Raw genomic sequence first — 27,398 nt, 5'->3', positions numbered from 1 at the left:
CAGGCACCGGCTGGCAGGGGCACTCAGAAGGCTGCAGCCCCCCATCTTAGTACAACTTGAAGCAATGACTGCTCTCTGCAGCACACAGTGCCAGCACAGCTGCAGCCTGGGCCTCTGGGCGTCGACAGCCTGTGCTTGCATCCTGTATTTGGAAGGTGACATCAGGGGCCTGGCTTAGAAGCACCTAAGGGCTCATCTGGTGTGGGGGCTCCTGAGCCCTTCCCCATCACACTTACCTCCAGCTGCAGAAACTGGGTTCTTGATTTTGGGATGCCTGTGCCAGAGCAGCTCCTGGACCCTGGTGAAGCATCCTGGTGTCTCCAAAGCTGGGCAACATCTGGCTCTTGCTCCACAGGACCCTCTGTCCCTTCCAGCTCACACTGCACTGGCCTCCAGCCTTTCCTGCAGTCCTGCTCCCAGAGCTCTCCACAGCACCTCCACTGGCTCCTTTGCACATCCAGCCCCCATCTCCCAGAAGCCCCCACATAGTTCTCCACCCCAGACTCTGCTCCTGTAGCCCCATATAGGCTGCTCCCGCTGACTCAGCTGGCTTTTGGAGGTGCTCTGGGACTTGCTGTGCCCACCTGGCCCGCAAACAGCCCAGAGTCTGGGGATAATCCCACCTTTGCACCCATCTGTTGGTGGGTGCGCTGTGGACCTCTGTGCGTCCACATTAGGGTTTATGTGCGTGCTTCGTTATTTGTGCGGATTTGGAGGTGCTTCACCCAAAGGGCATCCCCACTCCTGAGGGGCGTGGGGCTGAGGAGCCCTGAACAGTGTGGGGCCTTCCCGACGAACCCCCGCTCGGCATCCGCTGCCGGCGCGATGGGGCCCAGCACCCTAGTGTGATCGTCCCCATGCGGGGCCACCCTGCTGCGGGGGGCTGCCATGGGTGGGCTGTGCTCCATTCTGAGCAGAAACCTTTAGGGGGGTCGCGGCCCCCAAAGCCGAGCCCGTGTGCGCCTGCCCCGCTCGCCAGAGCTGAGGGACGGCGGCGGGGAAGGCGTCGGGAGCGGCGGCGGTTGCGCCTTTAACGGCGGGCGGAGGAGGAGGCGGAGGAGGAGGAGGGCCGGGGCTGCGCTGGGTGACATCAGTGGGTTTGGCTCCGGGGCTCAATGGAAACTGGGTGAGCGCCGGGCTGTGCCGAGCACACGCCGGCTGGAGGGGACGGCGAGCGGGCGGGAGGCGGCAGGCAGCGCCGCGCCGCGCCGAGCCGAGCGAAGGAGGGACGCGCCGGGCACGGCCGCCACCAGCCCTCCCCAATCCTCCGTCATCCTCCCCGCCGCGGCCGCCTGGCCCCCTGACAGCCGGCGGAGCAGCATCCCCACACGGCCCCCTTCCCGTCAGGGTGGGTATGGGGGGCGCCCGCCCGCATCTTGGGGCGCAAACCCCGGGGGAAAGGCGGCCCCTCCGGCTCTTTGTGTGCGCGGAGGGAGGGGGAGGGGGCGGGGGAGGGGAGGGCAGGGCGCGATGCGCCGGGCCGGGGGGGCGCGGGGGACAAAAGCCCCTTTGTGGGGGCGCGGCGAGGGGGTCGCCCCCTCCGCCACCGGCAGATTTTTTGGGGGGGGGTTCCCCTTTCTCCCCTTTCTCTGCCTGCCGGGGCCCTGCTTGGCCGCTGGCGGGGCCAGGCGGGGAAGGGGGTGCCGTGTGCTCTTGGCGGGGGTCTGCGGGGCTCCGGTGGGGGGCCGCCCCCCCGGGGGATCGAGCCCCCCACTCCTTCCGTTCGCTGATGCTCCTGGCCTCCCTCCCCGGCCCCCATCACCGCCTCTTTCGGGGGAGAAGCGGTGTCTGCGTTTGGGGGGACTGTGGGGTCGATGTTTCCTCTTGTGGGGGGCGGTAGGGGCGGGGGTCAATGGCCGAGGCCGGGTGCGAGTGGGGGGACGAGGAGAAGTTCAGCGCCGTTCCCGGGGGTGGCAGCTTTTTGTTACCTACCCGGAAAAATAACAGCTCGGGTACGGCTGTCTTCGCGTAGTGTTTGCCTGTAGGGGGTGGGGGTGTAAGGGACACATTTATTATTATATTTTATGGTGTGTGTCCCCCCTTTCCTGTTTTCCTGTTGTGGCTATTTCTTCCTCAAATGTAGTTCAAATGCTCTGTGCTTGGGGTTTCTTTTCTCCCCCCATCTTACATGCTCGTCTCCTTTCTGTAAGTGTCTAAGGGTCTGGAGGGGATTGGTGTTTTGCATTTCAATCAAAATGTATTTTTTTTCTCGTTTTTCCTTCACATTTTAAAGCCAGTTCAAATTACTGTTTTCCCAGCCTATCCTTTTTCCCCTTCAAACAACACCCCCCCCCAAAAAAAAAAAAAAAAAGCCGCGTAAAGCCTTAATGTGGTCTATGGGTAAAGCAGCCCCCAGTCCCTACACTTCCACTGAAAGCCGGAGCGGTGCTGGGATCGGCAGCCTCCATTATGGAGCCGAGGGTTTGGTTGTTTGGTTTTGTATGGCTTTTGCTAGACAGGGCATCTTCTCATTCCCGACCCCCTCGGGTGGGACAGAGGTGTCCCTCCTGTCCCCCAGCCCCTCTTGATGGTTCCCCCCCCCACCCCCGATGGTCCCTGCATCGTTGGTCGCCATCGTTGCTGGCACAGCAATGTGATATCAACTCTTATCGTGTGTTTATATAATGGCCTTTGTGCCTGTACGTGGGTATTTTATATTATATAAAAAGGGCTGGTGCAAAATGGTGTGTGTGGGGAAGCAGTGCTGGCGGCTGGATAGTATTATTATTTTTTTGAGGCTGTGTAGTATTGGATATTCACGTATGCAAACGCTCATGCAGAGCACACTCTCGCTCTGAGGTTGTATGTGTGTTAATCCCTTATGGAAAACTAAATGGTTTAACTAAATGATTGCCCTGCAGCCCCTGGGAATGCTGCCTTGGCTGTAGAGTGCAGGAAAGGTGGCAGGGCTGGGGGGGGTTAAGGCTGGAGAGGGGGGGTGGGAAGGAGGGATGGCTTTTTAAATATAACATGTATAAATAATACATAGAGGGGTGATACAGATTTCACGTATAAGAATATATATTTTGTGGGTACAATTTTTTTCCTTGTAACAGTAGACCTGAGGATGAGAAGATAAAGGGCGGAAGCTGTAGATGGTGGTGGGGGTACATGTGTGAAATAGAAGCAAATGGGATAATGTTTGAACTCCTGGACCAGTTGTTGAGGGGGTGGGATGTGTGTGTCCTGCCCTCTTACCAGGAATCCAGGCTCTTGCTCTCTGGCTTTCCTCAGCCCAGGTTTTCTACTCACACTTGTGTATGTGTGTGTGTTGGGGGGGAGATAAGGCAAAATGACAGCTGTGCGAGACCATGATTTTTTTTTACTCCATTATCCTGCTTCCCGCTTCCACCCCCGCGCCCCGGAGCATTTTTTAGATTCCCCTTTGGAGCCTGTTGCTTAATCAGCTACAAGGGCTACTGCGTCGTTGTGTGAGAATCCCTTCTTAACCTGGCTCCTGCCTGTCCCAGAAGGGTGGGTCTGAATTTAGGTTTGGGACTGTGGTGTTGCAGAGCAGTACCTGCTGCGTCCCAGTGCAGCACAGAGCCCCCGGGACCTCTTGCCCAGTCTCTGCCCGGCTGTGCTCACCCCAGCTGGGAATTGGACTCAAGTGGAGGTGTTTGGGGTTCCCAGGCCTGGGTAAACACTCCATGAAGGAAGGAGGATGGAGAGCTGTCTTCTTGACAGTGGTGTGACGGGTTCCCGGGGACACAGACCTTTGATCGTTTATTGGAGTAGGAGTGTCAGCAAGTCAGATGTATGTTAATGTGGTTATACAGAGCAGCAGGCAGCGGATAAAAATCATGTCTGTTTGCTGAGCCCTCACCCAGGTACGCCTGCCTCCTGGTTCAGTTCCCAAGGCTCTGCCTACATTCCTGGTAGTAAGAAAGTCAGAAATAGCCACAGGGTTTTGTAGACTTCAGATGCCCAGAAACCCACATGCATAAGCAAATGCTAGGTGAGGGGACTCCACCTCTGAGTGTTTTGTGTGTGGTTTCTGGTGACTGGAGCTCTGCTTTCAGGGTTCACAATGTCCCCTGAATGCCTTGATAGGATTATTTCCCTGTACATCTCCGCTGCCCGTCCATTCTTCTTTCTGTAATCCCATCTCCTGGGGCAGAAGAAGCAGCTCTGGGTTTATAGTATGCTCAGAATCCTGTGCCTGGGATTATTTTTTTGTACTTCTGCCTCACAAGGCCATTTCTCCTTTATTTCCTTCAGTGATGCTTCCTTCCCACCAAGCTCCAGCAAGGGAAAGTTCCTCGCTCCCACTTGTGAAAACATGAATCATTCCTCACCTTTCCTGTCCCCAACAGGCTCTGTGTCTGCATTTTGTACGCTAATAATGTGGCATTGCATAAATTAGGACTGTAGCAAATCCCTCTAAAAGGAGACACATTGTCTGTCTCAGGAAGAGATGTGGTTCCTAGAATAAGTTGGTGGCCATAGAAGAGGCAAGGGAAAGGGGGCTGTTAAGATGGGAACTGCTGGAGCTGTGTTTGGCCAAGGTCTTTGCAGCAGAAGTTGAGGTTGGCAAAGAGAACAAAACACTGTGGCTGTGGTTCTTCCACCTAGTTGGTTTTTTCTGGAAGGTGAATAGGCTGAGCCTGGGCATGTTGATGGGGTATATCAGGTCAAAGGGTTAGCTAATCATCTCATGTAAAGGGATGAGGAAAGGCCTGAACTGCTCAAAGCAAAAGGTAGGCAGGAGAGTTGGAGAGGCTCAGGTAGACCAAAGGAGGTGGTGATCACGTCAGCAGAAGTGTATGGAGATGAGCAAGGGGTGTTCCTAGCCAGGGTTCAGTTCAGCAAGACGTCTCCTCCCTGTCCCCTGTCCTGGCAGAGATGGAGTCGCTTTCTCCTGGCAGTCTGTCTGTCTCTCACAGCCCTCGGGTCCTGTGCTTCACCACCACCACCACCGAGGTGTTGGAGTAGGGCCGGGTCAGAGGGAAACTCCTCACAGGGTTTATTATGCCTGACACTTCTGTGTCTCACAAGGTACTTGTGTCCCAGTGCCAGGTACTGTAAGGTACAAGAAGCAGTACCTCTTTGCAGTAGTGTGGAGTGATCATGCAGTGAAACCTTCTTAGAAGGGCTTTCCTGAACCCCTTCCTAGTCTCTGAGCAAAAAGGTGGGGAAGAGGTTCAATCATGCTTCACTCTAATAGTGGGAACATGGGAAAAATATGCTTGAGGGTGTTTTGTTCCTGCAGTGTTTCTTGCTCGTGTTGTCCCTGGAAGTTCAGGAGATGAGGAGATGTGATAGAAGCCATGTAAAAAGTGAAGTATTTAAAGATTTAAAACTACTCAGCCTCTGGGTGAAGTGGGGAGGTCTCTTCTGCAGTGTTACATGATTCACTTCCTGTTTCTGCTCTGACACTGGTCTTTCTGTGCCTCTTTTCTTAGCACGACTGAGCCATGGAGCTTCGAGTGGGAAACAAATACCGGCTGGGCAGAAAGATTGGCAGTGGTTCGTTTGGAGACATTTACCTAGGTGAGTGTGAGAGTCTGTCTCAAGGTTGGTTTTCTCAATTGCATCATTGTTTTGGGGTTGTTTTTCTTGCCTGTTGCTATTTGTGGGCACCATGTAAGGTTGGAAGGGGTGAAGAAGAGAAAAAACTGATGGAATACTGCAGGTGGCTGCTGGTCTTCTCATGGCAAAGAAAGGGGGGTGAGCTCAGCTTTGCCTTACCACATACTGAAGACACAGTGGTGGTTGATCAGACTGCTTTAGATTTGGACTGTTTGGGGCATATTTGTCATACACCCTATTCCAGCATTCTCACTTCCCTTTCTTGAGCTTGGGTGTGTGTGGGTTTAAACTCTGTTCACAGAGCGTGTGGTGGAAAGGGAGGACATAGCTATTCCTTCAAGGATAGAAGGAATACAGTTTTGGGAAGACTGGTAGTGAAGAGGTGGTCCAGGACCTGTAAGAGAAAGGTCTGAGACAGGACGTGTAAAACAGATCAGAGAGCCTGGAAGTCCCAAGGCTCAGATCTGTTAGATCTGTAATGGGATTTAGAATTAATGTCTGGAAGGACCTGAGCTGGAAGCTCAGTGGACAGAGCCCATGAGGTGCTGGGTTTCCTGTTACCACAGCAGATCACTTGGGTAGAAGTTCTCCCAAGCCAGTGTGCTGATGTGTAGATATATTCCCTGATGCTTGCCTGCTCATGTTTTCATTGGCTCAAACCGTGTGGGGCCAGGGTGGCGAGACTACCCAGCGGCCTGCCCGGTCCCTCCATGAGGGCTGGCGTTACCTGTCTCTGGTTCTCACCACTACTGTTGTGCTGTGCTCCTGCAGGCCAGCAGAAGGGCTGCCCTCTGCTTTGGTGTCTTTGGCACCTTTGGGTGCTTTGGCACCTTTGGGTGCTCCTTGGCTATTAATTTGTTCAGTTGGATTGTATTTTGCTTCCCAGTACATCCACCACTGCTCACTTTTGCTGGTCCTTCAATTTTTCCTAGTTTTTTCATCTGCTGGGCAGCTTGGAGCCAACACTGCTTTTGAGGTGTGGCATTTCCAGTGCCTGGCAGTGGAGGACTACCCTCGAGTGATCTGTAATGTGATGCCTCTGCATTGGCTGCTTTGGGTCTCCTTGGCTTTCCCCATCACCAGCAGTATCAGGTTTCAGAATTGGCCTTAATGCACTGTCAGCTGTATCGTAGAAGACCTCTTCTAGGATCTCCAACATCTTCCCATCCCTCCCCAAATCCATTTTGTTGAATACCTCTAGTTCAGATTACGTTTTCCTGTGATTGTAAATCACAGTCTATTTTCAACCTCTGTTTTTTTTATCTCCAGTTCCCTCTTGCTTTATTATTCTCTCTTGATTGGTGTTGGCAGCCCCTCTTGATTAAGTGTCCTGTGGGAATCATCAGTAACAGGCTTTGTTGCCACCTTTATCCAGAACATGAACAAAGATGATAAATAATGGATCTGGGATCCCAGTTCCACCGTGTGCTGCCTTTACTGCAGCCTGTTCCTGTATGCAGCTCCTCTGTGTCCCTCCAACCAGTTAGTGTCTTGAGTGACAGTGCTTTTAATTCCCAGGTGCTAGGATTTAGGGATGATAGCTCAGACACAGCATTTTCCACCTATGCTAGGGCTTGAAGCATTCCAGACCCTCTCTAGGATGGGGTAAATTGTTAGGATTTTGCTGAACATCTGGGGTACATGTGGGGAGAGAAAGGAGGTACTGGATGGAAAGGCCTGATCCTGTATTGCTCTGTACCATGTAACAGGTCATCCACCTGTGCAAATCAGGTATGGAAAATGGCCCCTGGTGAGGGGGTTGTGCCTGCCTTGCCTGTCACCAAACACAGGAAGCCCAGTGCCCCAGCGTGGTGAGCACAGCAGGATTCAACCAAGTTACTTGAATGCAGTATCAAAGCCCTTGTGATGTTCCTTGAGGTGCAAGCCAGCATGTTTTGAAGCAGTGATAGCGAGACTTGGCGGAGCCTGGGTGACTCCCCAGCCTGGAGGGATTGGGCATGCAGTCTGTGGTGGTGCAGACGCTGGGGCTTGTGCTGTGCTCTCACAGCCTGCTCTGCAGACGGGAGGACTCATTCACCAGGACTTCTCTCCTGCACCAGGCCCACCTCACAGCTCTCTCCTTTGATAATGGTGTGGACGCACAGCAGGGCTTGTCTGTCTCTGAGGATTAGCAGGGGCTGTATGGTTTATCCTCAGCTTCTCTCTTTCAGGGTGTTATTGCCTTCGTCTGCTCTGTAACCAGTGGGTGCTGAGTGCTGTCCTCTTTGGCATTTGTTTTAGGGTTTTTGTCTGTCAGAAGGAAACTTGGATTTTTACATGGGTAGACACAAAGGATGGACTGTGTTAATCCTTAGCTGGGTCTTGAAGCTCATTCCTTCCATGCTCTACTTTGAGGGGTAGGTGTGCTAGGTGGTATATTCTCCCCCCATTGGTTTGAGAGAGTGGAAAATGGGATCAGGCTGCCCATGGGCCTTGGCTAGCCCATTTAGCTCTAGAAATTCTCGTTGAGAAGAGCAAAACCCAGTTTGCAGAGGAATTGTCGAGAGCTTTGGGCTGCTGGAGGGGGGGAGGTGCTTTGTCAGAGGTGCTGGCCAAGAGGCAGGGCAGGGTTGCTGGACATGTAGGAATCGTTTGGCCGGGATGCACACTGGTGCTGGAGAGAAGCTGGGCAGACAAAGCATGCTGGGACCTGAGCTGGCTGGGGACAGTTCCTGGTGGCAGGCTCCTCCCTTGCTGGGAGGGGAGTGCCTTCCCTTTGTTTCCTGGCTTGTTAACTCTCTCTCGCCCTATCTGCCTTCATCCATCTGTTCCTAGCCCTCCATTCTTCCCTCGGCAGGCTGTGGAGAGGTGCACAGGCGGTGGGGAGTGCGGGGCCTCTGCCTGTTGCCCCCGATGCTCCGGGAGGGCGGTGTTTATTGTATCAGACATGCAGTCAGGATTCCACTCTGAAAAGATCCTGTTCAGCCGGTGACATCCTCTGTCCCCGGGGCCCCGTTTCAAAGAGCTTGTGATGAATGAGTTGAATTTGTGCAGCCCCCACAGCGGAGCGAGACTGGGGGAGGATGTTAGGAATTATCCCCCATCCTACAGTCAGTCTCTCGAGTGGCTGAAGCTAGCAGACTCTGCTGCATTTGTCTGAAACACGGTGCTTTCCAGCCTGTAAAGAGAGCACAGAACTGTTGCTTTTGTACTTGTAGCTTTAAAAAAGATGGTGGTCGAAGCACGGAACAAAGGATCAGAAAGACTCCTGCCCTTGAATTCCCTCCTTGCTAGTGGTGGTCTCAGTCTCAGTGGATCTCTAGCCAAGAAATGGTACAGGGAGCAACTTGTAGGTATGATGAGGTTTGGAGAGGGAACAAGCCTAAAGAGTTCAGACGGTGATCCTCTGAGCAAAGAATAGGTCAGATTGGTCCAGAGAAGGACCACAATAATGATTGGCGGGATGAAGCACCTCTATTGTGAGGAAAGTCTGAGAGAATTGAGATTGTTCAGCCTTGGAGAAGAGAAGGCTTTGGGGTGACCTAATTCCAGCCTTCCCTCCCTGAAGGAAGCCTACAAGAAAGACTGGGAGAGACTTTTTGCAAGGGCACCTAGTGATAGGACAAGGGGAATGAATTTAAACTGAAAAAGGTTTAGATAAGATATTAAGAAGAAATTCTTTGCTATGAGGGTGGCAAGAGAGTGGAACAGTGTGGTTCCCCACAGAAGTTGTGGATGCCCCATCCCTGGAAGTGTTCAAGGCCCGACTGGATGGGGCTCTGAGAAATCTGGTCTAGTGAAAGGTGTCCCTCATGGCAGGGGTGTTGGAACTATGTGATCTTTAAGGTCCCTTCCAACCCAAACCATCTTCTACTTGTGCTCTTCTAGGCCACAGGGTTGTTTCTTCTCTCTCTAAGTAACAGCTGTGTTTGGGCTGTGAAGAGTGGGGCTGAAGGCCATCTGAGCATCTGAATTGCGTCCTCACATTTTGAGGAATCCGAGTCTTCTTGATGCCTACCCCTGCTTTCCCTTTTCCAGCTTTATATGCCTCCCTACCTGCAGACAGCCCAGTCATGGATGCATCTCCATGTTTCTCAACACCCAGGGTAATGTGGAGATGAAAACTTACTCATGTTTCCATTGTTCATGTTCTGGGAATCTGGTTCATTCAAAATGCTAATGCTGCAAAAAGCCAGAGAGACTCATCATTGCCTGTGTGTCAGAAAATGTCTTGGGAGAGGGAAAAATTTTCCTTGGGGAGCAGACAAGGGAGCTGCTTCAGAGGATTTGGAGGAAAGTCTTCACAAAGGCAGGGGAAAGAAACGAGGCAAGGAAGTGCTCTTATGTTTTTTGGATGTCCTGGGTGTTTCCATGCTGGATGAGGGCTGGTGGTTGAACACTAATTTAAAAAGTGGAAGGATACTAGTCCCTTTTCTTACTCTTTTCCTACTTGCACCTGCCTGGTGCTTTTAAGAAGGGTCCTCTGGTGGAGTGAAGGGAATGTATCAACTTGTTTTTCTGGCCGCCATTTTTTAAGTGGAAAATGCCAGCATCTTTTCAAAAGTAAGCATTGGACAAATGTTTCTACCTCTCAGGATGGCTTTTCCCCTTTCCCTTCTCCTGGATCCTGCTTTAAAATCTGTATTAAATTAATCCCATTGCTCCTCCTTCCCCTCCCTCAGAGCACCCTAAATAATTCCTCTCCCTCCTTAGTGTTTACAGCCTTCAAATATTTGTAGACTGTTGTCATGTCCCATTCTTCCTCCCCACCCTTCTTAGTTGTATCTCTTGTCTATGTTACATATTTAGCTCTTTTAATCTTCCTTAGTAAATCAATCCCTCTAGGCCCCGATCATTTTTGTTGCTCTCTTGCAAATTCCTAGCAGCTTGTCTGTCTCAAGCCAGCACTGCAGCATCTAGCTCATGTGTTTTTGCTAGCAGGCAGCTCTTGGCTAACTTTGTGTACAAGCCAGAACTCTTCAGCTAGAGATGGATCTCTTTTGGATCCATGGGGAGAAGCAATCCAGTTGTGTGAACATTTCCTTCTTTTCTTTGGTCCCTGGCTGTGTAGGCGGCGTGTGAAAGAGGATAAATGAAGAGATTTATCTGCAGCTTGTCCTTGTGGACTCTCAAAGTCTTATCACAGAGTTCAGGAGGCACAAATTAGCCAGACCTACCAAAACTAGCTATGGGATATCTGCAAAACCTCACCTTTGATTCCAGCTCATGTTTGGCACACGTGTTCTGGAGCAGTTTATTTTATGACAGTGTTCATAAGCTGCTTGTGATCAGGGCTGCTCTCTGATTTGTGTTTAAGTGCAATTTCTGATAGTTCAGATATGAGGAAGGGCTTGTCAGAGTGTGTGAAGCAGGCATGGCGGGGGAGGAGAAAAGCAAGTCTTGAGTGTCATTCCCGTGACCCGTGTACAGATATTCCCTCTTTCCATTTTAGGATGATGTGAAACATCTGGAATCCTTTCAGCTGGTACAAGAAAAGGAGCAGCCTGTTCCTTTTTAACAGTACACTTTGGGACCACAGTGCTGGCTTTTGCAGCTGGCAGCTCAGTTGTTTTCTGAGAGAAGCGTGTGGGGTGGTGCTTTAGTGTCATTGCAAAGTATCTAGCAATACCTTCAACAAAGGTGTCCAGGCAGCTTAGTTCAGGACTGGATTTGCTTATTTTTTCATGCTTCTAATTTGTGATATAGCAAATGCTTCTGTGTTGGCAAAAGATAAAGGTATTATTAAAACCCTCAGGAGAGGGAGAAGCTGGGGATTTAGAAATTGTCTGTATTGAGCAGGTCAGTGCTGTGGAGAAAACAGAGAGAGCTGGCATGTTAGTAATGTCTCCTCCTGAACTAATTGGTTGTGTTGAAATGATGTAACTGAGGTAACCAGTAATTTTTCTGGGGAAGAGATACTCTGTGTCCCTGCCTGAGGGCTGCTTGGGTTCAGGGGCTAGGTTTATGATCAGAGGGAGCTACAACTTCCACTCAGCTTAGGTACTGTTGATATGTGCAGATTGACCTTCCAAAGTCAGTCACTTTTTGAGATAACAAGGCAGTTCACTTGTAGGATTGTTGTTCTAAACTGACTTCAGGATCAGACCAGGTTTCCTGTTCATGTGCTTCTCTCTGGGCCTGCATTTACAAATGGCAGTGCTGGAAACCATATGAAGTTAAAGTGGCTGAATCTCATTTCTGTAATAGAGAATAAATTTCAGGGCAAATCTTAAGGTCTTGGCATCTTTACAGGCCTTGTTAAAAGTGTTTAACTTCAGTAGACGCTTGTGCAATCTTCATTTCACTCTCATTCCTATGCAGGAGCCAATATTGCGACTGGTGAAGAGGTGGCCATCAAACTGGAATGTGTCAAAACCAAGCATCCCCAGCTCCACATTGAAAGCAAGTTCTACAAGATGATGCAGGGAGGAGGTGAGATGGGAAGGAAAGGATGGGGCCGGGGGAGTGGTTGGAGAAGGAAATTATTCTGGAGGGCTTTAGAAAAGAAATGATTTGGTGTTACACGTGAGCTTCTTAGCAGGGGATTCAACATTTATTCTCTCTGTTCCCTGGGCTAAATCTTTTTCTTTCCCCAGTGGGTATCCCCTCCATTAAGTGGTGTGGAGCAGAGGGGGACTACAATGTGATGGTGATGGAACTCTTGGGGCCCAGCCTGGAAGATCTCTTCAACTTCTGTTCCCGCAAATTTAGTCTCAAGACAGTTCTGCTGCTGGCAGACCAGATGGTAAGTTTCCTCTGAAGCATTTGTGCCTACTCTCCTTTTCCATGCCTTTTCCCCCCACACACTCCCTTCCCATCCCCTCTGCTTGAGAACTGCTGTATCTGAGGCTTTCTTCATTTAGCACAAGTGGCTGCCAGCTTTCTATTTCTCGAAGAAGTTGGGGGCCTGGAACCTAGGCACTGGTGGCATTTCCTTAGCTCCATCCCTCCTTCCTTTGCCTGCTGCTCGCCACGTGTTAGTGTTGCACACACAGATACCTTTGCCTGCCTGATGAATTATTGGCACCTACATTAATTCCACTGCTCATGCCCTGGGTTCAAGACCCTTAATTCTTCTGGACAGACCCATTCTGTTCCTGGACCAGCTGAGTTCAAAAATTAGAGCTGTCTAGGCTGAAGCTCAAAATTTTAGTCCCTGTAGACTTGCTTTCCGTCTTTCCTTGTGATGTTCATGGTGACCTTCCCAGAGTGAGGACTGGGCTAGTGTGCAGAGTTAAATTCCATCTCCAGATCCTGCAGTGTCCAGAGGGTGCCATTTCCTTGGCTGTCATCACTGATACTCTATGCAAAATGTCCTTTTCTTGCTCTGATGGGCCAGTGTCTTGGACAGGCTACTGTTTTTAACAGATGCAGTTAAAATAAGTTTCTTTCTTGCTTGTCTCACTGTTTATTTATTTCTCTATCCCTCCTCCAGATCAGCCGTATTGAGTACATTCATTCCAAGAACTTCATCCATCGGGATGTGAAGCCAGACAACTTCCTTATGGGCCTTGGCAAAAAGGGCAACCTAGTATACATCATTGATTTTGGTTTGGCCAAGAAGTACCGGGATGCCCGGACCCACCAGCACATCCCTTATCGGGAAAACAAGAACCTGACTGGCACAGCCCGCTATGCCTCTATCAACACCCACCTGGGAATTGGTGAGCCTGCTTGCTGCTGCCTCTCTGGGGCTTTCCAGGGGAGGTGGTATGTCCCCAGAAGGAGGGGGTTGGGTTCTTTGCCTGACCCTGCTGCTGACCTGCCTTGAGAAGGTGGGCAAATAACTTAAATGCTACATTTGTTTTATTTCTGCTGCCGTGGTGGCACTCTGAGTTCCTGAAGACAGAAATTGTCTGTGTTTGTGCACTGCTCAGTGCAGGGGACCCTGTTGAGCATCAAGGCTGTGACCTCCCTGACTCTGCTCCTACTAAATCTGCCTTTGCACAATTTTTGCAGGCTGATTAGATGTGTAAAGGAGACATTCACAAGCACTGAGCCTTTAGAAATATGTGCAGTTGAAACCTGTATTTTGACTCATGAGTGCCTTCATTAGTGATTGTTCTGTAGCTGTCAGAGCTGGAAGATAGAGGCCCACTGCAATATGGTGTTACCCACCACTGAGGATGGGGATGTGCTGGAAATATACAGGAAGCTGAAATGAGGGGCAGCTTCCAGCTGCCTGAGCACCTCTGTTCTGTGATTGAGGCTTGGCTGTCACAGGCCTTCGGATTATACACATGTCTGTGAACTGCAGTGAGGCAACTTCAGGGAAGTAGGGTTCTCCCCTTAATGCATATGGTTAGTACAGAAGGGATGAAACTGGACTGGAAAAGAGTGCTGAGTGTTCAGCCAGGTCTTACACTGGTGATGACCATCATCCCAGGTTTTATAAAGGCCTTGTGCAGGTTAGCACCCACCACACTTAAACCTCCTGAAGTCACCCAATCTCTTATCCTGGGAGTCAGCCCCTGGTGGCTCTGAGGACCTTATTTGAAAACCTCTTGCAGTTTTCTCTTCTATTCTCTGCCCAAAAACTTCTTTCCAGCACTTGACCTCCTTTCTCTGCTAAATTTAAGCTAAACTTTGTTCACAGTGTGAGGCTTCCTTAGTTACTGTAGGGTCCATTTGGAACAGGCTGACTTGGTTCTGCTATTGACTGGCAACTCTTAAGGAACAGAAACACAGAAGTTGTCTTGCCTGTTGGACCCAGGAAGTATCTGCTGTGCTTGCAGATTGTTTATATCTCTGGGAGGCCCTTCTTCTCAAGTGTATAACCTAACCTGGGAATTTGAAAATCAGAGCAAGGCACTCAAACCTTTTAAACTAACAGCTTTCACAGGATTTCATGTCCTCATTCTTCCTGCATTCTCCCCTCTTGCAGATATTTCTCAGATATCTGAAGTCAATACTTGGCCTGCAGAAAATAAAGCAGTTTTTCCCACAGTCTTCCTTGCTTAATACTATATAACTTTAGATGGAGAATGCTTTATTTAAATCAAAATGGGGAGTGTTGTGTGTTGAGAGTGGGCTGTAATCTCCTGACCTCTTCCATGTTATAAAAATAGTTCTTGTAGAGCTTTCTGAGTTGGCCTTCTGTATTTTGGCTTGACCTGCATATATATAACTGACTCTCCATTGAATTCTCAGTCAAGATTTCCACAGCCATGGTAACTGCCACAAGGAGACATGCACAAAATAATTCTCACTACTATGTCTGTCGATTCTTTTGTGTGTGCCTGCTCTGCCTTGAACTGATCACGAGAGGCTAAATGTCTGCTTGTGGCTTTTGAACGACTTCATTATTCATTCCACCCCAACTTAGCCCTTTACTACTGCTGCTTGGCTTGTGTGTCAGGATGAGCAAACAATGTCTAAACAGTAATCCAAGGGCAAATTGCATATGCCACGGGTCTGAGTGCAGCCACAGCTCTCTCTGTGCTCTTTGATTGGGGAGAGTCTGGGTGTGAGTTGCTCTGTGCAACAGGTCTCGGGTGTATTATCTCCACGTTGCCGATAGTTGCCCTGAACGGCATAAAGGTTACATGACTTGCCTGGAGGAAAGGGGGTAGGGGTGTTTGGGTTTCAGCTGGAGTTCCTGTTTCTCAAGACCTTGCCACAGGGTATATGACAGAGATATTTATGAGTTAGCAGCATTGCCATGGGAACCGTCACTCGGAATTTTTTGACTTTTCAGAGAGTAAATTCTCTGTCTTAATGTTAACGTTCATGTGGTCTAGGGAGAGAGAAGGAACCAGGTGCCGAGGTATTGGTGTGACAGGAATAGCAAATGAATAAATGCCTTTATTTGAATTTGCAAGCTAAGGGTTGGGCATTCCGATGTCTGGAGGAAACACATTCTTTTCCTGGAGTGACTGGGGAAAAAAGTAGGAGGCAAAACTGGGGAGGGTTCCACAGCTGGAGGCTTGCCGTTGGGGGAGTCATTGGACTGCGCAGGCTTCAGTTCACGCATTCCAGTCAATTTTCACATGCTCGAGGGATGAGAGTCCCTTGCACCCAGTGTAGCCTGTAATGTCTGAAATAGATGCCCGGGGTGCCCATGAGACAGTCCTGGGAGAAGTCTGATGGTCTCTGTCTGGGTGACTGAGGGGTGGGGGGGTCAGTGCCTTCCCAGATGAATGTCCTAGATGGTATTGGTGTAGGCTGTGCAGATCATAAGGCCTCCTGCTCATCCTGCCCTCTGTCACCCATTCCAGACTCTTGCATGTTTTTAAAGGCTGTTGCCATGCAGTGGGGAGAGAAAGGGGAACTCTAGTCCAGCATGTGCAAGATCAGAGCTGAGTATGTAATCAGGAAAACATTGCTTGGTTAAGCCTGCCTGCATCTGGGCTGGCTCCAGGGAAGACAGCTGATTTCTAGGGAGTTCTGCATGGGAGCAGCATCACTTCGGTAGGATCAGAATGGAGGAAAACACTCTTTGGACAGGGGGACCAGGAGACAGTTTAGGCTGCAGAGAAACACGTTTTGTCATGAGCTTTGTGTCCAAGGCAACCAGTCCTCAGTCTTCAGTCTTTGCCCAAGCATGTCTTGTCCTGTCCTGCCACTCACCCCTGACTTGGCTTCTGAGGACCCTGCTTTGGGAAGGGAGTGAAGGTGTGGGCTGGCTGGGAGCCTCGCTGGGGGTGGGAGGAAACTGTGGGTTGGGTTTGGGAGGTCATGCTGGGTTGTGTGGGAAGGCGACCTTGTGTTTTCTATTGGAAGGGCTTTTGGGAAGGAGGATGAATGTCTTAAGGAAAATACATTTTTCATAAAACTGGTTTTCAAAAAAAAACCCCATTGTAGGAGAGCTGAGATAAAACTGAGAGAGGAAGTATAGTGTGGTATCACAGGCTGTGACTATAATCCTGCTTCTGGACTGACTTGCTCAGCGGATGCATTCACGTCACTTGTATTTTTCTTTCTCTTTTCAAACTCAAAGGTGAGATCTTACTTTTTTCCTGCTGCCCAGAGACGCTGTGAGAGTTAGTCGCTGTCAGGTTTCTAAAAGTGGAAAGTAGTAAAGTAGTAACACTAAATAATGTTTCATTGGCGTGTAGAGGTAAAGTTTTATTTCTTGCTCTTTGCTGTTTAATGTTATCTAGTATCCTCACCCTGCAAAAGTAATTAAATTTTGGGAGGTGTGTAATAGTAACTGAAGATGAAACAAAGAAACGGGAAGCAGGAACTGTTGTCCTTTACCCTCCTCAAGGTTTAATTCAGCATCTGGTGCATAGGGTTACAGGAAATAGACTGCTACAATGTTTTGAGGTAACTGCCCAACTGTGACCCCTCCTCTTGGTAGTTGAGGTTCATCACAGGTGTGAGTGGGCTGCAGTGACCACACGTACGTGAGGTGCTAAACATCAGGAGTGCAGGGCAGTCAAACACTTATCGTTCAGCATTTTACTAATTAGGTGTTGTGCTTGCAGTTGTTTTTCCTTGATCATATTGCTGTGTTAAGACACAGCTAAGGTGTGTTTGCATGCGCCTAATGGATACTAGTTAGCTTCCCAATTTGGTTTTTAACCCCTCTCATTGCCTTCAGTGAGGGCTCATAGCATCCTGCACTGACTTCAGGCTCCCTAATCTCAAGTCTCTAATTCTGGCCTTCCCTAAAGTGCTAGGACTGTGACCAGACATCTGTTTGCAGAATGTAGCCTATTCTGGATGGCATTGGTGGCTGTGCTCAAAAGTGCTGTGCTTCACACAAGTGGAGGTGTGTTATTCAGCCTGCCCTAAGCAGTTTGGAGTTCAAGCAGGATTTTGGAGGCTGATTTATTCCTGAAAGGCTGATTTGCTTGTTCAGTAGGTTTCTCTGGTTCCTGCCCTGCCTTTCCCTACTCCTCTGAGGGGAACCACCACGCTCTAGTCAAGAGGCCACAGCTAGAAGTGATAAAACTACAGCATGGATAAGTCAAGGGCTGGCAAGACTGCAGGACTGAGGTTATCCTTGTCTCCTGTGCTTTCAAGCCCTGGGTGTGTGTTCTGACTCCATTTCCACATGCCTCCTGTCTAAGGATGTAGGTCATTAGCCAATATTGTTTAGTTTTGTTTATTTGATATGCATGGTGAGTAATCGCAGCCCTCTGAGAGTACACGTATCCCAACCTTAGGCTAAATGCAAAACTGGGTTTCTTTTCTCTGTTCCTGTCATAGCATCTAAGTATCTCCCAGACAGTCATGTAATTATCTTTGGCAGTAGCCTGATAAGATTAGGAAGTATTAGCCCCTTTAAAGTGGGCAACTTGAGACAGTAAGTTAGTGAGGTCAAAAAATGCTGTAATTTCTGCATGCTCAAAGTACGACACTTTGGGAATCTGCAGGGCTGCTTTCTCCTCTCCTGTCTGGGAATGTAGCATTTTTGTGGTGTTTCATGTGCTTTGACCCAAATGATCTCTCCTGTCAGTTATGGAGTGATGAGACCCTCCTGTCCTTCTGCAACCACAGTACTTTTTTCCCCCTCAACAGTTTTAACTTGCCCAGCCCTGAGTTCTCAAAACAACTAGGAGGTTGTGAGAGAGATTCACAAGGAAGAAGGAGCCTTGTGACCCACAGCTTGTGTTGTTACATGAGGATATGCGTATCTGTGATCTGCTACAGCTACTCTTTTGTCATGATTCAGCTCAGCTAACAGAAAAAAGGGATAGCTGTAGTGACCTACTGGCCTTTGAATGGGGCAGGTGGTAGCACGTATCTGATACTGACAGCTCACAGACTGGTATATAATCTGCAGCATCTTCCAGGATGTAGCACTGAATCCAGCAAAATGTGCTGTAGTAAATGAACCTAATAGATGGAGCTCTTTAGTCTTTCCTCTATCCCTGTGCTCTCCCTTAAGCCATATTTTGCCTGCTTGTTATCTGTGTCAGTTGTTCTTCTGGAGATGTAAAGTACTTTCTCCAAAGTGTTTATTTTATTTGGGAGGGAAACAAGAACAAGACAATCTTGACAAGATTTATAGATGAATTTGCAAGCAATGTTGGAGGAGTTGGGAGGAGTTAACCAGGCAATATTTGCAGGTGTTGAGATTCTGCATCAAATCCTTCTTGAGCTAGCTTTAAACTTTAAAATGGCTTGGCTATTCCAGAGAACAAGGTCAATGTGAAATCTTGGGGGTTTTTTTTTGTGAGCCAGTTTCTTTTGTTTTATAAGTAAGCATCTAAATATAGGTCCTTCCAATGGCATCTTATGATCAACCCTTGGTCTAAGTAGAGTTGGTAGTGATGCCAGTTACACAGTCATTCCTCATTTGGAGGGGAATTTTTTCTTCAAAGTGTGCCCCTTTCCTCCACAGCTTGAAAAATGTCACCAATCTGGAAAGACATCTTTGCACATTACATGTTAGGCTTCTACTATCAACAAAGTTGTTTACTACAAGAAGGGGTCCCTAGTTCCTTGTTTCTGCCCTGCTTAAACACTGTCAGCAGTTTAATTAGAAGATGTGTTTGAAAGGGCTGTGTTGGACTTAGCTCTGTTAGCTTTGTCTATCTGTGACTACCTCTGTCATGACTAATCCCTGGACTGAAGAATCATTCTGGGTGGGGAAGTGTAGGTGCCCTTCCTCTGGGACTGGGAAGAGCAAAGTAGGCAGGGTTGTTGCAGCAGTTCTTGAGATGTGAAATTCTTGTGTCAATTAGGGCTTGTCCAAGTGAGGAGGTAGTCAGAGTCATTAGTTATGAAGTGGGTTGGGCTTTATGGGGAGAGGAACACCTTAACTCTTGTAGTATGACCATCATCACAGGAATTTGCTATGGAATGTCTTCTACAAGTTTGTCTATCTATAGAAATCTACTAGAAAAGTGAGAGGGTTGGTTGTTCCGTTCAGTGTTCACCTCCAGAGCTATGTGATTGCCAAAGCAGTTTTGTTTGCTGCTCACTCCTTGCCCCTTTGTAACTTCTCACAGAACAAAGTCGCCGTGATGACCTGGAGAGCCTGGGGTATGTGCTCATGTATTTCAACCTGGGCTCGCTGCCCTGGCAGGGCCTCAAGGCTGCCACCAAGCGCCAAAAGTACGAGAGGATCAGCGAGAAAAAGATGTCAACGCCCATCGAGGTGCTCTGCAAAGGGTACCCTTGTAAGTGCTCTCATCTTGATGGCTGTCTTGTCTGCTGCTTGGCTTGTTCACCTGCTGAAACCCCCTGGAATCCTGAATCCTAAAGAGCTGTGCCAATACGCCAGAGCAGGATGTGCTGCTGACGTGGGTGATGAGAAGGATAACGGAGTGGTTGTGGTACAGTTCAGGTTCAGAAGTGGGAAGTGTGTTTTTGTGGACAGTCAAACCTTACACTAGTAAGGGCGTGGGAGTGCTGAGAGGGGGGATCTTCAGGACCTGGTGAGCATTTTAAAGGAGGAGGGTAGGCATTGAGCTGAGAACATATGCTGCTGATGATGAATTTTTACTGTTTGATGGGGAGTCCCAGGAATAACCAGGCCATAAGGTGGCAAATGCAGTTCTTTGTAAGTAAACATGGAGTAATGTATGTGAGAACAGAGAGAAGTCTTGGTCCTCAGGTCACATGCACAATAGTAGGCTCTGGCTGACCAGTGCCACTCACCAATGAGCTGTTCTGTGAAAACATCAGCTTTGTGCTCCGTGGCTGCTGAGGAAAGGGAGCATTAGGAATTACTAGGCAAGGATCCCAAACAGTGTGCATAAACCCATGGCCCACTTGCTCCTTGCATGCACTGTATAGGTCTGGTCCATCCCACTGTTTCACAAAGAATATGGTGTAACTGAGGAAAGGGCCAAAAGCATGACCAGAGGTGAGTTGATTTCTGTCCAAGTAATGAGTCTGCTGGAAAAAGAGGTGGATAGAGAGATGATAGAAGTCTACTCTCTGGCTATGCCTACAGAAGTTTGGATGGGAGCTGATTATTTGGTAGCCCCAGTTTTTGTATTGGAAGAGAAACAATGCTGGTTTCTGCCCACTTTAAAACAAAAGCATGTGGTTCTTCAGACAGCCAGTGTGGAGTCCTGTGGAACTCCTTCCCAGAAGATGTTGTGGATACTTAAATCTTGCAGGAGTTGGAGGAGAGACAGGACAAGTATGTGGAAGAGAAATTGTGTGAGGATTACTAAAGAGTTAGGAACTACATACAGATCAGGAGGTTCCTGGAGCTGAAAGTAGGTGATGGGCTAATGTCAGTAGAAGTGTCAGATGTGTCTGCCCTAATCTTTCTCCTCTCATCTACCTCTGACCACTGTTTACAGCAGGCTACTGAGCTAGGAGGACTTCTGTTCAGAGTTGAACTTCCCAAGACTCATCTCCAGCTCTTCTTTAGGCCTGCCTTCCTTCAGCAGGCACTGTGACTTGCTAGGTCTTGCTTGGAGAAGCCGACAGACAGAGATGCATAACATTTTCTCTGGTAAAAAGAGAGATGGAGTCCTTTTGGTGGCCAAAGCAGTGCCAGCAGCAGGCTCAGTCTGTGTTACACAGCTCTGTGTTTGTGCTGCAGCAGCTCCATGGTGGGAGCAGGGAGGTTGGATGGCAAACCCCAGCCATCAGCAGCTGTTCTCTGCTCTCTCCAGCTGAGTTCTCGACATACCTCAACTTCTGCCGTTCGCTGAGGTTTGATGATAAACCTGACTACTCGTACCTGCGGCAGCTCTTCCGCAACCTCTTCCACCGCCAAGGCTTCTCCTATGACTACGTCTTTGACTGGAACATGCTTAAATTTGTGAGTGTGTTTGGCAAAAGGGCTGGACCAGGGTTAATTTGTATCGTGGAGATGGGGGAGGAAGGTCGGAAAATGCCTGCTGTCTGTGCTTAGCCCTGGTGAGCAGCCTGAGCAAAGGGACCAGGCAGAATGAAAAAGAGGCAGAGTTGTTTGGTGTATAACTAACTGGGGGCATAGTTACTGTGGTATTAGTGAGTGTGTCTGATGGAGCACTTGTGTCGGTAAATCTATAGCTAGAGGTAGGTAGAGATAATTTTTCAGCAGAGAGCTATATTTGTAGCTGGGACACAGATGTGGATTGTAATCACAGCTGTAGTTAATATGCTTTCTTATCTGGTTTCTTTTGGAATACAATGAGGTCCTTTCTTGGTGCAATGGAAGGTGGTAGGGGGAGTTTTGGGGGTGGAGCTCCACTTCCTCGGCATGATGGAGCAATATGTGTTTGCTGCTGTTTCTCCTGCCTGACAGCCATGTGTGGTGTGGGGGTTTCTCTACTCAGGGAGCAGCCCGGAACCCTGAGGATATGGATCGGGAGCGGCGAGAGCACGAGCGGGAGGAGAGGATGGGGCAGCTCCGAGGGTCAGCCACACGAGCACTGCCCCCTGGCCCACCTGCCGGAGCCACTGCCAACCGTCTCCGCAATGTCACCGAGCCCATGGCCTCCACCCCCACATCCCGAATCCAGCAGTCCGGTGAGGGGGTGGGAGAGCTGGGGGAGGGCGCCACCCCTGTTGTTGGCTGGAAACCAAAGCTATTGACTGATATTCTTGTCTCGACATTTCTCTGCCCCAACAGGCAACACGTCCCCCAGAGCAATCTCAAGAGTGGACAGGGAGCGGAAGGTCAGCATGAGGTTACACCGAGGAGCTCCTGCCAACGTCTCCTCATCTGACCTCACAGGGCGGCAAGAAGTGTCACGGATTTCAGCATCACAGGTGAGTTCCTGCTGCAGTGTTCCTGGCCTTGGCCTGGATGTCCCAGGTCTACAGGCCCCAGAGCAGTTCTTGCCTGATTTGCTGGAGCTGACATGAGCTGGAAGCTTCTGATGTGGTGAAGGGAGTGGTACCAAGTTACACCCTTGCTCTTCTGTTATTTTCTGGAGGCCATGCTGAGTACTGCCATTTTAGCTCTCTGCTTTGCTTGGAGTAAGCCTTCATCTTGCTGTCTTCTAGACCACAGTGGTTTGGAGAAGCAAAGCAGTAAACTCTTGAGAGGGAGGGTGTTCTGAGAGAAACAAGCAGCCTCTCTGTTTTGGTGCCTTTTTTGCTTTATTTTTCCTCTCCAGCCCTTAGCAACTCTTCCTTTTCTTTTGTAGACAAGTGTGCCATTTGATCACCTTGGGAAGTGAGGAGCAATTGCCACTGGACCAGTGTTTGCTTAGGTGAGCCTGTACTCATGCTTGGGAAACCCTGAGAGGGAATTGCTGGGAAAAAAAAGCATTAAGTTAAGACTTTATGTTCTTATGGGGGATTGGTATATTTCCTTTCCTTTCACCTTACTTTGAGATGTCTTTTGGCTTCAGAGGGAAGAATAAGGTTGGCTGCCAAAACTTTGAGGGAACAGATTGTCTTAGGTGTAAAGGTAGCATCCAGTTCTCCACAAGGATAGGAAGGGTGGAGAAGGTGCTGGGCTGGGGAGCCATTTCGTTACTTCCTCATGAATGCTTTTCTGGCAGTGTGACAGTGTTGGGGTGGAGGGTGCTGAGCAGGTAATCAAGTGTGCAAGACTTTGTACAGCAACTGAGTGCCTCTTGTAGGGGAAATGACAGTAGATGGGTAAGGTAACTCTGAGGGGAGGCAGGAGTGTAGAAGAAAGGGCTGATTTGATTTGTTACACTCCAGCTGGCAATGGAAGTGCTGGGAAGAGCTTTTACTCCTAACGTCTCTTGCCTTTTTCTCTCTTTTGAATTCTCTTTTTAGTGTCTTCACTGTATTTTTCTTTTAAAAAACAAAAAACCCAAAAAACAAACAAAAACCTTAAAAAAAAAAAAAAGACAAAAAAAAAACCAAACAAAAAAACCCAACAGAATTTCTTTTTGCCAACGATGAGGAGTGGAGCTGTGCCCCCGCGCTGGTGTGAGCCGTTTGCAGAGGGCCGCCTGTCCCTGGCGCGAGCGCCTCCGAGGAGCTGCGACGACGTGGGAGCACCTGTGCTGCTCCCAGCCCATCCCGCTGCCCCCACTGGCTGCCCTCAGTTCCCTCTCCTGACTCTCTGCTCCTGGTTTTGAGTTCTCTCTCTTTTTTTTTTTCCTTCTTCTTGGCTATCCTCTCCTGCTTTAATTTTTCTTTTTAATATTGTTTTCAAATCATATGGTTTTTAGCCGTATAAATTTAAACTTTGCTCTCCTTTTTTTCTGAGGGCAGGGGTTGGTGGTGGGTGGGTGAGGTATTTTTTTGGGTCTTTTTTGTTTTGTTCTTTTCAGGAGCCTTGTGTGCCAGGAGGGAATCAGATTCCAGCCACAATTGATGGTAGAAGTCTGATTTTTATTGTTATAACAGAATTTATTTTCTCAAGCATTAAACACATTTTAAGCTATGAGGGGGAATTGTGGCAACAGCCTAATCATTGACTCGGGCTTCCTTTCCTTGGGTGGCTTCTCTGCGGTTTCCTTTTTGGCTGTTGGGAGAAGTGCCAGCCTTCCCTGATCCAAGTGGTCCTCACACACCAAGGGATCTCTTTGGAGAGGCACCTGGTCCCACAGAGGATGGGATTGTTGGAGCTGACATACAGGGAGAAATATACTTCTCATCCCTGCAGTGGGGTCTTTTTTTTTTTTTTCGTCTGGCTGTGCGTGTTTTTCTATTTTTATTTTTTAATTAAAACTTGTTTTAATTCCTGCGGAGAGAGTGTGGGACTTGAGGAGAAGAGAGGGGCGCACAGAAACTGGAGTTTGGAGTTTTTCAGAGCGATGGTTCTTGCTCTCTCCTCATGCAACCCCAAGTAAGATCCACCAATACATGCACAATCCCCTCCTGCCCTCTCCCACCCGTCTCCCCCCCCCTTTCCCCCCCCACTTTAGTTGTTTTTTAATATAATTTAGGAATACTCAAGCTGCTTTGTGGCACTTGGGGCTTTGAAACACAATGATCACCACTGCGACCTATGGCCTGTAGCAGACACACTGTCACTGTAGTGTGGAGCCGATGGGTTGTTGGCAGGGCGGGGAGGGTGGGGTTAGTCTCTGTTTTGTTTGTTTTTACCCTTTCTATTTAACACTTTATTTTTCCTCCCTGTTTTTTTCCTAATTTATTTACCCCTCTTACTGTCTCTCTCTTTTTTTTAATTAAAGAGCAAAACTTTTTATTACTTTGTAATTTAAAAAAACAAAAAAAAACCTGAAGAACTTTGGGGGGGATTTTGTACTTTTTTCCTGTGTAAATATTGGACTTTTTTGAGCTTTATCGTGGTTGTTAATTTGAAGTAATAAAGTAGAAAATGATAAAGTGATGCCAGCATCTGTCATTTCTTCCTTTAATGGCCCTGGCATCTTTGCTGGGAGTCGCATCTTACACACAGGAGTCATGGTCTTGCAGCTGAACCTGTTTCTGAATTCCAGGAACAAGTTTGATCAGAATTACTGGAAAAAAAAGGCACAGGACTGGAGCATCTAAAAATAAACCTGAACTGATCTCTGCAGTTGCAGCCTTGGAACAGGCGAGAGTTATGTGAAATCTGATTCAGGATCTCTTGGTTCCTGGATATGAGCCTCTGGCATCCCATGTGTCTGGCCTTGAGGAGGAGAAAGGGATGGGCCTTTCCACGCTGTGGGCTCTGGGTGTGCGCTGGCTTCCATGGAGGTGGACCCTGGATTTTGTTGTTTTTGCTTTCTTCAAACTGAAGTCCTGAAGGAGAGGGGCGTGGAGCACTTGACAGCAGCACAGTGCCTGATGCAAACAGACTGAGCTCTCTGGAGTGGCACCTGCTGCTTTGGTGTCTGTGCTGGTGTGGTTTGTTTGGGTTTCTCCTCTTTTCCTTGTCTGACCAGTCTGGCAGTAAAATACTAAATTTTAATACTGATTTATTTCTAAATTGCTGCTCCTGTAGTTACACATCCCTGCATTATCCTGATGAGAGGCCTGTTTCTTCCAGGCTCTGTCAAACCCTTGAAACTTTTTTTCAGAAACACCTGCTGGGAATAAATGATGGATCTTGGTGACTTTGCAAATTCTTTCCAAGCCTGTTCTTTGCCAGCTGGCCAGGAAGAGCTATTCCTTTGTTTCCCTGCTGCATGGGTCTTCCAGCTCCAGGGATGAGGGTAGGGGGGATGGGAAGAGGAAAGTAGTTCCAGGGGTATGGGGTTTTCTGCTGTTACCTCTATCCTGCATTTGCCCTGCCTCCATTTTGAGTATGTTTTTGCTGGATCAGAATTGAACTGGACTTTTTCACTTGTAAATCAAATCCTGTTTTCTGTGGGAAAGGGGACGTTTCTTGTGTACAGGACAGCACTGCCCTCCCTGCAGCGTGGGGGAGGCAGCAGAGCCGTGCTCTGGCAGGGTCCAGGAGCTGTGGGGATGTTTGGGGCAGGAGCTCTGCCCTGGGGTGGAGCGGGAATGCGCTGCCATTTCGGGCCATGTGTGGTAGGAGCTCCGTATCTGTTTCAAGATGGGCAAGGGGACTTGTAGTTCAGCAGGAGAAAATCATCAAAATCATCAACCCTGTCGCGGGTAGGAGGCCGCCTCCTTTTGCTAACACAGGCGTATTAAACGTTCTAGGGTGTGGTGCGTTTGCTTTCTTCCTTCGTTCGGCTTTTGTGGTTTTGGGTTTTTTTTGCCTTTTTTTTTTTTTTTTTTTTTGTTAGACTCAGAGTGCCTTGTTCAGACTTGAGTAAAGGCACGGCTTTGCTTTCCAGCACCTCTCCGTGTGTTTGCGTCACTCGGGGTTCGGGGGAAATCTGCGCTGCTAAGGTCGGGTGGAAATCTACCTGGGGAGGCTCTTCCTGAGGCCAGTCCTGCCTTTAGCCGACCGGGAAGAGCCGCTGGCCAGCAGGCCGGCCCGCCCGTGCGCCCGGCCCCGGGACGCGCACGGCCCCGCCCGCCGCTGCGCGAAGCCGCCGCGTCAGCCGCGCCCGGCGGCGCTGCCCCTTTAAGAGAGCCGCGGTGACGTCACCCTGGTCCCCCTCCTTCGCGGGCAGTGGGCGGCGCGCTCGGTGCCGTGCGCAGGCGCCGAGGGAGGGCCGGGCCGGGCCCGGCGTCGCCATGGGCTCCTGAGGCCTCCGCGCCCCCGCGCCGGTGCCGGCGCCGCCCGCGGGGCAGCGGGCAGGGCCCGACCCGACCCCTCCTCGCCCCACCGGGCTGGGCCGCGCCCGCCCGCCCGCTGCACGGTAAGACGTGGCGGGGGCGGCTGCGGGCGCGCGGGCCGGGCCGGAGCGGAGGGGCCGCGCTGGCGCGGGGGTGGCTCGTTGTGGCGCCCACGGACTCACCTTGCGCCCCGCCTCGGCCCGGTGTGGTCGCTGTTCCCGCTCCCCCGCATTGCTCCTCCCGTTCCCCGGCGTAACCCGCGCTACTCCTCCCGTCCCCGCTCAGCCCTCCGCCCCGTTCCCCCCACGGTGTGCGCCCCCTTCTCCTCAGGGCTGCCCCCGCCATTCCGCTCCGCGCACATTCCTCCGGCACGGCCTCCGTACCAGCGCACACACCGCCCGCCCCCGTGTCTACCCGCAGCGCCCAGGGCAGCCCCCACCCCGGGCAGCCCACCCCGTTCCTTGCTCTCCCTCCTTCCCCGCAGCCTGTCCTTGCTGCAGCTGTTCCGCTCTCGCTGTGCACGCACACGCCCCAGCACAGCCCCCTCGTTCCCAGCGCTGTCACGCTCCTGGGTGCCCTCGGGTGGGTGTCACTGTGTGCACGGCTGTGTCTGTCCGGGGTGGGCTGGGAGCTCAGTAGGCTGTAGTGACGTGGTGGGCACCAGGTTTGTGTGTGCTGGGGTTCCTTTGGTTCTGGATGGACTGACAGATACCTCGTGCATGTGCTGGTGTGGTAGGTGTGTGCGGAGGCTGATACTGTGCCTGCGTTCTCTTGCACTGTCGGTGAGTTGTGGTGGGTCTCGTTCGGATGCTCGTGGTGACTCGAAATCTCAATTGCTCTGAAAGGGCTAAAGTCAGCCTCGTCAGCTGCAGCTTGTAGTGGAAGGAGGGCTTTGGGAGACCGTGTGCGTGACTGAGTTCTGATGAATTGTGGAAAGGAACTAGAGTGATTTCAGGGACAGCTCTCTGAAGGCTGCCTGGAACACTCTGAAGCTGTCAAGAGTGGGTGGA

At 49.9% G+C, this 27,398-nt stretch overlaps 2 protein-coding genes across 5 annotated transcripts in view; both read left to right on the top strand.

Annotated features, from left to right (window-relative positions):
• Window positions 1-1,208: 1,208 nt before the first annotated feature.
• CSNK1E (casein kinase 1 epsilon) lies at window positions 1,209-24,598 on the top strand. Of its 3 annotated transcripts, none has more exons than XM_063154535.1 (11): window positions 1,209-1,348; window positions 5,406-5,493; window positions 11,794-11,904; window positions 12,069-12,217; window positions 12,908-13,136; window positions 19,377-19,547; window positions 21,003-21,151; window positions 21,651-21,843; window positions 21,947-22,086; window positions 22,467-22,532; window positions 23,201-24,598. In XM_063154535.1, exons 2-10 carry the CDS (start codon window positions 5,418-5,420, stop codon window positions 22,497-22,499), a joined length of 1,251 nt encoding a protein of 416 aa, XP_063010605.1. In that variant the 5' UTR covers window positions 1,209-1,348; window positions 5,406-5,417; the 3' UTR covers window positions 22,500-22,532; window positions 23,201-24,598. The 3 variants fall into 3 exon arrangements, with proteins under 3 accessions (XP_063010605.1, XP_063010603.1, XP_063010602.1); XM_063154533.1 differs by having other exon boundaries at window positions 23,178-24,598; XM_063154532.1 differs by having other exon boundaries at window positions 23,071-24,598.
• Window positions 24,599-26,385: 1,787 nt separating this feature from the next.
• Window positions 26,386-27,398, top strand: part of TMEM184B (transmembrane protein 184B) — a 30,241-nt gene continuing 29,228 nt past the window's right edge. For both annotated transcript variants that reach the window (XM_063154531.1, XM_063154530.1), the window contains exon 1: window positions 26,386-26,471. The gene's annotated coding sequence lies outside the window, so the exon portion shown is untranslated. The remainder of the gene's footprint in view (window positions 26,472-27,398) is intronic.

This window comes from Melospiza melodia, chromosome 4, assembly GCF_035770615.1.
Source record: "Melospiza melodia melodia isolate bMelMel2 chromosome 4, bMelMel2.pri, whole genome shotgun sequence".
Lineage (NCBI taxonomy): Eukaryota > Metazoa > Chordata > Aves > Passeriformes > Passerellidae > Melospiza > Melospiza melodia.
Note: the sequence above shows the minus strand (reverse complement) of the source record. Positions and strands in the feature narration are given on the sequence as shown.

Excerpts from the sequence above, each read along its gene's own strand:
- CSNK1E (XM_063154535.1), top strand. The coding sequence starts at position 5,418 with ATGGAGCTTCGAGTGGGAAACAAATACCGGCTGGGCAGAAAGATTGGC. Across the intron at positions 13,137-19,376 it reads CAACACCCACCTGGGAATTG|AACAAAGTCGCCGTGATGAC; the intron begins GTGAGCCTGCTT and ends AACTTCTCACAG. Across the intron at positions 22,087-22,466 it reads CACGGATTTCAGCATCACAG|ACAAGTGTGCCATTTGATCA; the intron begins GTGAGTTCCTGC and ends TTTCTTTTGTAG.